We start from the raw sequence: 11,121 nt of genomic DNA on the forward strand, positions 1-11,121 counted from the left end.
CATCTGTGAGACAGAGGCCCCTTGGCCCCTATTCCTTGCAAACAGCTCTCACTTCAGACCCTACAAACGTACTACACCAAACACATCTTACAGGATATTTGTCCATAAAGAGTAACACCTATTTACAGAAAGCTTGTAACTTGTCAAGACTCTGAATCATTGTGAGATGTATGTATGGGCAATATTTAAGGAATAATGTATTTATATTGAAAACATGCTTTATGGACTGAAATAAAAATTAGCCACTAGGGTTCTGTGTCTCGGAGATGACCCATTCATTCAGGGGGAGTTGTCATCCCACCTTGTTTAGCTGGGGAGGTAATGCAAAACTCAGTTGTTTGGCCTTGCTCCCTCCCAAGCCTACCACTGGGAAACCATCAGATATAACTACAAACAATTGAAACCACCTGGAGTTGGAAAAGGAACATTACAACAGAAAGAGGTTTGCCCTGTCTGAATAGAAACAAGAGGCTGTTTTCAGTATAACACACAGTGGGGGGAAGCATTTTGGATCCATTCACTGAGGACATCCCCCAAGGGACATGGGGGCTTTCATGAACTGGATCCTGAGTCTTGTGAAACCAGCCAGCTCTACAACAGACTGAACTTTGCAGGGAAAACTTACTTCATATATTGATAAGTCTTCCAGGTTTGCAGTTTATGGTTTTTGTTGTGCTGTAACCCCTTGTTTCTATCACTTTTGTTTTTCTAGTTAAATTTTTATTCTCACTTGAACCAACTTCTGTTTTATTATAAGGGCTCACAAGTGCTGTGTGGTTTCCAAGAGTGATGGTTTAAGGTAAAACTTGTCAACTGGGGTACCCTGCACCTTGGGTTGTGAAGGATCTGGATTTTTTGTGAATAGCCAGTATCAGGGGCTGTAGATCATAGGGATACAATTCAAAGGGACCGGTGTGTACCTCTTGTTAACCTGCAAGGTGAAGTTAGGGCTGGAAGTTGCCAAGATGAGAGTGCTTGAGTGTCTGGAAGCTGTTATGCAGCCAGGGATAAGCAAGACAGACTCCTTCATGCTGGAGGGTACTTATGCAGGAATGACAGACTATAGGACAGAACTGTTGAGGCATCCAGTGTAGTTCAACATACTCCACCTTGTTCTTCTTGAACATTCATTCAAACAGCTGTAAAGGAGTTTTGTTTCATAAAGTAGTGTCTAATTCCAATTGCTCAGTCTAGGCACATGCATATTGTTCCACTTTGAAAGTAAATATTTGGATCGTCAGCTGTTCAGAATTTTGCGATTTTACTGTAGGTCCAAGTAATGTACAGCGGCTGTCTACACTAGAACTGCTACAGCAACACTGCTCCAGGGTACTGTGGTGTAGGCTATGGCTATCCTGGCACTTTACAGCGCTGCAACTTTCGCTGTGCTCAGGGGTGTGAAACCCCCCCCCCCCCAGTGCAGCAAGTTACAGCGCTGTAAAGCGCCAGTGTAAACAGTGCCCCAGCGCAGCGCTCTAAGCTAATCCTCTCCTGGAGGCGGAGTACCAGGAACGCTGGGAGCGCTCCCGAGGCTGCGGGCTTTGAAGCATCCAGCGTTGTCATGTCCCTTGATGCTTCCCCTGCTGATGGGATGTGGTTTTTCTGGTGCCGTAGTTAGTCCACCTGCCTGAGAAGTGGTAGCTAGGTCAACAGAAGAATTCTTCCATTGACCTAGCCATGTATATCTACACCAAGGATTAGGTCGACCTAACTGCAGTACTCAGGGCATGGCATTTTTCACAGCCCCGGACAAGCCAGCGAGGTCAATCTAATTTTTAAGAGTAGACCAGCCCTTAGCCAATTTTTTATCTAGTTTGTTTCTTTCTCTCCTTTTCCACTTAGTCTGTGTCCAGACTGGAGTTTTTGGTCTTCTTGTAGTGTATGTAGATTGCCAATTAATGTGTTCATTAACACTCTTGAAATGCTGCCGGCCATATTTCACATTTTTTTCTTATCAGGTTTCTAAGGTGAATTAGACCCAGCCCCAAAAGGTTTGTGTACTGGAACCTACTTTAATGATGTCCATTGGCATTAGTGAGTAGTGGGGCTTTGCAGGGGCCCTCACACTGTAAACGGGGGCGCTGGACCAAGTTATATAGTGGGGACGCTGAGAGCCATTGAACCCAACTGTAAACCTTGTGTATGATGGAAACCACTTCAAGCCGCAGCCCTAGTTCCAGTATTTATGACTGTAAATGGTTTGAGACCTGCCTCTTAATAATAATAATAAATAATTACTAAAGCCACCTGGCTTTTCTAGAGAGCTTTTCAGCCTTTGATCTCGGTAGTTTGTGGCGAGGGCCAGGCGCTCTGCTGACGCTGCAGGTCTAATAACTGAAACCGTTTAGTAGGTAGCAAACTGTAAGCAGAAGAGAAACCATCACCCCGACTGCAGGGGGCTGATGAAGGCGAAGTGTGAGCCGATTTCCCGGGGCGCTCGACCCACCCCAGGCCGAGCAAGCGCCAACGCGAGCAGGGTGACACCGAAGGGAGGCGCCGGCCAGGAAGCGCGCCGCGAGGCAGCCCCATATTTGGAAGGGAAGCCAGGGCAGCGGGGGCGTGAGAAAGGAACGCGGCGTTTGCCGGAGCTGGGCTTCCCCTCCGCCGGGTGTCACTCGGGGCTGGGCAAGGCGCGCGGAGCAGCCAGAGCGAGCGCCGGCCCGGCTCCGGCTCCGGCTCCGGCTCCGCACGGCCGCTCGCCGCCCTAGACGCCGCGGGAGGGTCAGGATCGTCCCGGCTTCGCCGGAGCCTGGCCGCTCGCCGCCATCCGCTTCGGGCGCGGGGAGGAAAGGGACCGGCTGCTGCCTGCCCCGCCGGGAGGAGGCTCGGCGGCCAGCAGGCGCGCGGCGCCCCATGCCGGGAGGATGCTGGAGAGCGGCTGCAAGGCGCTGAAGGAGGGCGTGCTGGAGAAGCGGAGCGACGGGCTGCTGCAGCTGTGGAAGAAGAAGCGCTGCATCCTGACCGAGGAAGGGCTGCTCCTCGTGCCCCCCAAGCAGCCGCAGCCGGGCCCCCCGGCCGCCGAGCCGCCGGCCGCCAAGATCAAGGAGCTGCACTTCTCCCACATGAAGACGGTGGACTGCGTGGAGCGGAAGGGCAAGTACGTGTATTTCACCGTGGTCATGGCCGAGGGGAAGGAGATCGACTTTCGGGGCCCGCAGGAGCAGGGCTGGAACGCCGAGATCACGCTGCGGCTGGTGCAGTACAAGAACCGCCAGGCCATCCTGGCCGTCAAGTCCACCCGCCAGAAGCAGCAGCACCTGGCCCAGCAGCACCCGGGCCACCGCCTCCGCAGCGCCTCCAACTCCGCGTAGGGCGCCCGAGGGACCGGCCGCGCCACAGCCCCGGTACCGCCCCGGGCGCCTAGGGATCCTGCCCCCGCAGCCCCAGAGCGCTGGGGAGCGTGGGATCTGCGGGCCGCCACAGCCGGCTGCCTGCCAAGCCGGGAACCCCCCGCCCCCCCGGTCCCTCCCTTGGCCGGAGCAGGTGGGCTCCCGAGCGCTCTGGGGGCACGGGGAGCCTTTACAGATCAAACCAGCGCCAGCGTACCGGCCGGGGACTCCGGCTGCCTGGGGGCGGGGGAAGAGGTTTCTCTGCTCCCAGCACCTTCCAGGAGTTTCAGAGGCAGCCGGGGAGCGCTGCCTTTTGTGCCGCGGGGGAACGGTTTCCGAGCCCTGGGCTGCCCTCGTAGGCCCCAGGAGCCCAGATGATCTTCCATCTCCTGCCCCTCCGTTTGTGCCTGGTTGGCCGTGGCAGGGCCGCGCACCCACCGTTTGTCATTCGGAGAGCTCGTTCCAGGCGCAGGCAGGTTGGCTATCTGTGCACACGCCCTTGGCCAGCTCATTCCGATGCCCTTCCTTCTGTGCTGTTGTATCGCGGGTTGAATCCAAGCGCCACTTCAGGACCTGAGACCGAGCAGCACCTTTCTGTTGTGAACACATTTCGGGGGCTCAAAAAGCTTGGCAAACCAAGGAGAGCCGCGGAGCAGGGAGACTGGAGAGCGTCAGATCAACAGCCTGAACACCCAGCGAGTTTTCTGCACAGTCCCTCCCTTGGTGCAGGGAAAACATTTCAAGTCATATGGACTCTGACTACTGTTTATGAACCTTGGAAAGGATCATCTGGCATGGTGGGGCTTCTAGGACACATGATGTACTGTACATTTATTTTAAAGTATTTTATTTTATGGTTATTTATTAGGGATTTTGTAAAAGGCTTGTTTGCAAGACGTTTCTGAATGTAGGCCATTATCCAGAAATCAAATTCCAAATAAAAATTCAAAGCACACCTCAGCTCCTGGATATATTTTGCAACCTTTGGAGAGAGGGGGAGGTTGTGGGAGAAGAGAATGATTTATATAACCATGAATTTTAGGGGGTTTTCCACATGGAATACAATAGTTTTCATTTCATTTCATTTCAAAATATTATTTTAGAAACTGTTGTTATATTAAGGTGAAAAGTATAATGCATGGTTTAGAATTAGGATAAAGATCTTAATGCTTCTCTCCAAAGGTTGGAACCTGATGTCAAGGTTATTATTCTTTTTTAAACATAAATATGGGGGAAGAGTATTACATTTTATATGCAACTCAGTTATACAGAAAAACTAATCTGATTCATTATTATTAGATAAAATACCTTTGTTTCATTTATCACCTATAGCAGTTGAAGAGGGAATTCTGACCAATTTGATTTGTGATATGAGAACATGTCACATTAAAATTATAGCAATTTTATGTGCTTGCTTATTTTGAGTTATGAAAATGGTTGTGAGAGCTGAGAACTATTTATTAAAACTTCTGTACATTTGAGTTCAGGGCTCTCTTGGTACAGAAGGTTTATGAAAGGGCCATGTTCCTGACCTTTTTCTGACAGGTTTTAAATGTCTTGCATTGAAAAACTCCACAGTTTAAAGCCCATCTTGTACATGTCTTCAAGTGTTTAAATGAGTCATTTCAGTCATAATTTTCCTAAACTGAAAAATGTTATATTGCTGAGATAAACAAGTTTATTTTAGTGTGTAATATTACCGAATGTCGAGAGATGTGTTGGGACCTTGTCTGCATTATGTTAATGAACCCCATGAAGTTAGAAAACAAAGCACTAGGCACATGTGTCTTCCTTCTCCTGTTGAAATCAATGAGAGTTTTGCTGTTGATTTCAGCATATGGGGTGACTAGGCCCTGATCCAGAAAAGCAAGTTATGCCCGTGTTTATGTGCTTTGCTGGATTGGGCCCTTAATATGGTGGGTCATTCCCCATTTTGCACTGCTGTAGTAAAAGCTCTCTGCTTTGAAATAAATAGTAAGTTGTCCTTAAAAATCTGATAGTACGGTACGGCCTATTATCACTAAGTCAAGGTACAGAGCCTCAGCCATGGAACTATTTCTTTTTACCAACTCAGTAGGGAAACTGCTCTGCCCATTTATAAGCTATACAAACGTAAACAGACTTAAAGTAATATGTTTAGAGCTTTTGATTTGTAGCTTCACCTTAAAAAAATGACACCGTTCATATTGTTTTTAGTAACTGGATAAAACAAAACATGAAAATGACACAGTGAGATCTTAAACCAAGCACTGCATTTGAAGGGTACCTTTTAAATTACTTCCCATCTCAAACTGAGGTCCAGTCCTGCAAGGTGCTGAATTCATTCTGCTCCCCTTTATCTTACAGGTCATTTAGGGTACTGAGCCCCTTCCGGGGTGATGGAACATAATTTAGCCCTGATCCTGCAAACATGTAAGTAGCCCCATTAATGTCATTGGGACTATGCATGTGAATAAAATTAAGCAAGTGTTAGCAAAATTAAGGCCTGGTCCTGCAAACCCTCATGTGAACAGTCCCATAGGGCTATTGGAGTTCAGGTCCTTTGTAGGGACATATATTGACTGGATTGGAATGGCAGGTTACAATGGCCCTAAGAAAGTCATTCCTTTGAGGCTAATTGAAACAGAGAATGTTCAGCACCTTGCAGGACTGGACCCCTCAGTCTGGGACACAGGGAGGAAGAAGGCGAAAAGATACCCTGCAAGTGCAGCCGCAAGTTTTCACATCTCAGTTCATTTGCCATTCTCATTCTGCTAAATCTAGATGACTGTGCTGGAAGGGAGACTTACAAAATAGACTGTTATAGACTGTAGTGGCTCCTTCAAAACCATTGCCCTTAACTGTGTAAAACATCTACCTTTTAAATAGTGCCTAAATATTGATTTGTGGAAAAATGTGATCTCTTTTTCAGAGCCATTAATTACAGTTTATCAGGTAGCTAACCCACCCTTTCAGATATATACCTATAGCACAGAAAATTCACCTATCAAAACATGCATTTAACCAGGTAAAGAATAAATGGAATTATTCAAAATGTGTCTCTGTGATCCAAGATAGGTATTTCCCTGGGAGATGCAGTCATTCCTATCCTACACAAACCTGATCCAAAGCCCACTGAAGTCAAGACTCCTTCTGATGCTAGATCGTTTAATTAAATCATTTAATTTTATCATTTTGCCTCAAAGTGCTTGTGCTTTTAAAAACAAAAAAAAGGACCTTTTTTTAAAGGTTTAAATAACATTAAGATTCTGTCTCAAACTGCTGAAAGGCAAGATTTTCAAAATCAAGTTTGATGGCATCATTAGCTCACACTTTGATACATCTGCCCTCCAGGTTGAAATCAAAGTGTCCTCTTTCACGTTGCAGTCTTGGTTTATGTTGGTTTGAGACAGACTCTTTCTGTATTATTTGAACATCTATCTTAAATGTAATAATCTTATCATGAACAAACTGTTGCTTGCTTATATTGCCAGATGTGTTACTTATTTCCCGTTATGTTGTTTAAAACATTGCTGTCAGCCCAGGTGCTGCTGTGACAGGTGAGCACGTCACAAAATCCACTTCTGAGTTGGCATCTGTCCTTGTGGTCTGAGTAGAAGCTCCAGTCGTTGGCTGGGATGAGGGCGTTTGCTCCCTCAGCTCAGGATGGAGGCAGTGTGAGGGCAGCCTGGCACATGCTGCTCATGCCATTCTAGTGTCAATGAGACTTCAATCTCTGGGGCATTCAATCTGGCAACTTTCTGAAGTATTAAATTTACTATGCTCTTCTTGAGAATAGTAGCAATACAGACCAAAAATTCAGCTGGACTTGTAAAGATACATGTTTATTTTGTTCTTTTCCTACTGAACAGTCTTCATTGACTCTACTTGGTTAAATATTGATTGTCACCTACATGTTCTTTGTCAGTGGTAACTACTCAAATAGGTCCAGTGTGTCGTGCACCATCCATGGCAGAACAACATGTATAATCCTACACAAGGTTCACAAGGGAAGTAATCATGATAGTCCCCTCCCTTTAATGGAAGAAGGATAGAATGGGTATACGACTCCAATGAATTTAATAGAAAATAAACTACAGTGCCAGTAAAACAAAAAGAGGTGCTCAGTGTAGCTAGCGGCAGTGTGGAAAGCCGGTTAATAAAGAGGTCAACCTTTTTTATGTCTTAGTAGAAGACATTGGTGCAAACTGAATATGCCTGCATGTAAGGAGGGGCAGAATTCGGCAGGGAAATTCAAGCTGTGGTGACCATTCTGTAGCTTAATAGCTTAGTATTTAGAAGCAAGAAGTTCAACCAAATGTGATCTCTGTTACATCCTGAAGTAGCTCCTCTTCCTTAAAATTCATGTTCTGTAACTGCCGGATTCTGACCATTAGCTGCAGTGATGTACCAAATGTTTTCTAGCATATCCTGTCGTGAGCTGAAATATCGGTGTTGTCAAATTTGTGTGTAAATACGACTCATAAATGATTTCTGAGAGATGTGATTTATTTTTCATATTTTTCAAAATGCATTCCATTTCAAATAAAGAGGTATCTATTGAAATGAACTGGTGCCATATTGAAGGAACTATCCTTTGGGGCTGTAGCTTCTTAGCTTACAAATGTTTAAGGGGCTGATCTAGAGCCCACTAAAGTTAATGAAGGTCTTTCCATTGACTTCAATAGGCTCTAGAAGAGTTAGTGGGGTTTTTTGAAAGACAACATGACTTCAAAACAACTGTTTACATAGAGCTTTCCTAAAAGAATGGCCAATTGAATTAACATTGTCATCCAGTTACTTTTCTACATACAGCGCAGTTGTAAGGTGTTAGCTTGTGCATCTTGTAGCTTGTGTGTGGATAGGCTGCTCTTTGATTTCAGTGGGGCTCCACCTGGCACAGGAGTCCACTCACATGCAACTGCACCTAGCTGCAAAAGGGGAGGGCTGAGATTTGTGTTGTCACACCTCCCCAGACTGTAATCTTTATCAGTGAGTGTGGTAATCTCTATGTATGAGGTAGAGAAGCTGGGTAAGAGTCTAAAGAACAGAATGAGATTTGCCTTGTTGCTCTTCCATCAGCATCTAAAAGCATCTGATGGAATTTCAAGCAACCTTTAAGTAGCCCAGAAAGGACACTTCAAACAGTCGGCGTATCCTCCGACAACAGCACTGGTTCCTTATATGTGGCAAGGAATGATGTGTGAAAAGAAAAATGTGCAATGGCTACTGTGGCTTTTCGAATCTCTGTGGAATGAAGGCTCTTCAGGTGTGTTGAGCTGCCTCGGTGAAGTTAAGCTGCGTTACAATGAACTTTGATATTTAGCACTGTCAGTTATATTAAGTTCAGTTGCACAATTCATTCTCTGGCTCTCTTGTCAGCATATATAATAATGCACATTTGCCAGTCTCTTTTATTTGTGAGTCACCAAAAATATCTGCTCTAATGTGTATTTCAAGAGATGTTTAGGCCAATATTTTCAACTGTAGGTACCTAAAGTGTAAGCACTTTGATCCATGAACAACTTTATTTTTAGAGGTGCTGAGTGCCCGCTTCTCCCTCTGGGGTGCTCAGCTACTTCTAAAAATCAGGCCACTTTTAATTAGGTGTCTGTAGATTTAGTTGCTTAAATATTAAACTCCTAAGGTTGAGAATGTTTGTCACAGCTTTTAAAGGGTGACATCAGTTATTACCTTGTAATTGTAGCTTGAAAAATGTGTAAAGAAAAATATATAACAAAAAGGAATAGGAATACATAATAAAAGAAGAATTTTGAAAAGAAGCTCAATCTATTAGCTTGACAAAGAGAAGGTTAAGGGGTGACTTGTCATATTTGTCGCCCAGGTAGATACTTGTAAACTATTTGATACTGGGCTCTTCAGTATCTAACAGACAAAGGTATAGCAAGAGCCAATGGCTGGAAGTCGAAGCTAGACACGTTGTTAACAATCAGGATTATTAACCATTAAAACAATTTACCAAGGGTTGCTCGTGGTGAATTTTCCATCTCTAGCAATTTTTAAAGCAAGTTTGGCTGTTTTTCTAAAAGATCTGCTCTGGTTCAAACAGAAATTATTTTGCTGAAGTCCTATGGCCTGGGTCATTCAGAAGGCCTGGGTCATGCAGACTAGATGATCCCAGCAATTCCTTCTGGCCTTAAAATCTATGAATTATTTGTCATTTTCAGTGTTTCCACTAAAGATGACATTAACCTTTGTGTATAGGGCACCATTTACAAGATCTATGCCCACTTGAGTCCTATGTAAGTCCTATAGTGCTGCCTCAAGTCTGACTTCAGTGGTAGATAGGCCTTGTGTGGGCGTTGTGCACGTAAGTGAAGTTCATCCTAGGTGAACTGGGCTGTTGTCTTCCTCCGCAGGGGCAATCATTTTAATAATGCCTTCCAGAGACAGTTTACTTTGATGTAAAGTAAGATGGAAAGAACACTATATGAAAGCATGAAGAATCATTGCAATATGTAAAGGTAGGATTTATCAGCCTGATCTGAAACCCACTGAACTCAATGGGAATCTTTCCATTGACTAAAATAGACTTTGGCTCAGGCCCTGTAAGCAGACTTTTGGTGTTGTGCATAAATGCATATATGCATTTAATTCTTTTTGTTTGTGTGTTTTTTGTTTTGGTTGGTTTAATTCCTTTGTGTGAACTTAAATTATTGAACCAGCTCTTAAATTCAGTCATTTTCTAAATGACTGAATTTAGAACAGTGACACTTTGATTCCTAAATGCTTTCACTATCACTTTGCAATTGTTGTGAAAAACATGGCTTCCCTTTTTTAAAACAGGACACTTTCCCCATGATTTATTCGTTTGCAGTTAGGTGCTGTGATGAGAATAACTTTAATTATTCTGGGTTGTTAGTTTCAATTTCTACAGTAAAACTTGGGCAAAGGTAACTGGAACATGAAATGACTCATGTTGTTTTCTAAGTATAAAGGACCTTGTCAAAACGTAGCCAAACCGTCTTTTCACCGACACTCTTGTAATAGCATCAAGAGTAATAAGAAGTGACCTGGGCTCTTCAAAGCAATGTTATTTAACAGTTATAAAAAATGTGGGGGGCCGGCGGAGGGGTTTTGTTTTTTTAATAAGTTTCTACCCACTGATTTCATTTAGTGGTTTTGGATTGTGAAATCTAGACATGTTACCAGCCAACTCCCAAGTTTGCTATGCTCACAGCACTGCTTTCTTCTTATGAGGGTGGAAAACCTGAGAACTAAAGACTAAGGAACTGGATCCTGCAAAGAGCTGAGTACCCTCGAGACCTACTTACTTTGAAGATGGTTGAGGATGCTCAGCACCACACACGAGTGCTCGGCAACCTGCAGGATCTTGCCCTAATTTTGCATTCTGAATTTACAAAGGAAATACCTGAATGATGTGTCAGGGTGGCATCATTTCATAAACAAGTGTCAGTGCAAGGAAATCACGTTGCCAGATATAATGCTCTTGGAGTACCTATCCCATATGTATGCCCTGGCTTGATTGCCACACTTCTAAATTGTTGTTAGAAGACTTGGTAATCAAACCCAAGAAAGATGGTACTCCTCTATATAGTTAAAAAAGAAAAAATCAAACCCAACCAGAATCATTTATTCCTCAATAGACAAATCATAGCCACTTTAAAAAGACCAGCTGTATATACTTTCAAATCATTCTGATACATACTCTATTAGTGATATCCAGAGATTGGCAGGATAAGTCTGTTTGGATATTATTTCGATGATTTAGCTTTTGTTTAAAATGTACTATGACAACACTGAATCTCTACATAAACAAAACAATTTGTAT

General features: G+C 44.2%; 1 protein-coding gene across 1 annotated transcript; it reads left to right on the plus strand.

Moving 5' to 3' along the window:
• The first annotated feature begins 2,858 nt into the window (after positions 1-2,858).
• Positions 2,859-3,311, plus strand: PHLDA1 (pleckstrin homology like domain family A member 1). Its single transcript, XM_077807725.1, has one exon. The coding sequence runs from the start codon at positions 2,865-2,867 to the stop codon at positions 3,309-3,311; it is 447 nt and encodes a 148-aa protein (XP_077663851.1). The 5' UTR covers positions 2,859-2,864.
• The last annotated feature ends 7,810 nt before the right edge of the window (positions 3,312-11,121 follow it).

The sequence above is a fragment of the Eretmochelys imbricata genome, chromosome 1, assembly GCF_965152235.1.
Source record: "Eretmochelys imbricata isolate rEreImb1 chromosome 1, rEreImb1.hap1, whole genome shotgun sequence".
NCBI classification, from domain to species: Eukaryota; Metazoa; Chordata; order Testudines; family Cheloniidae; genus Eretmochelys; species Eretmochelys imbricata.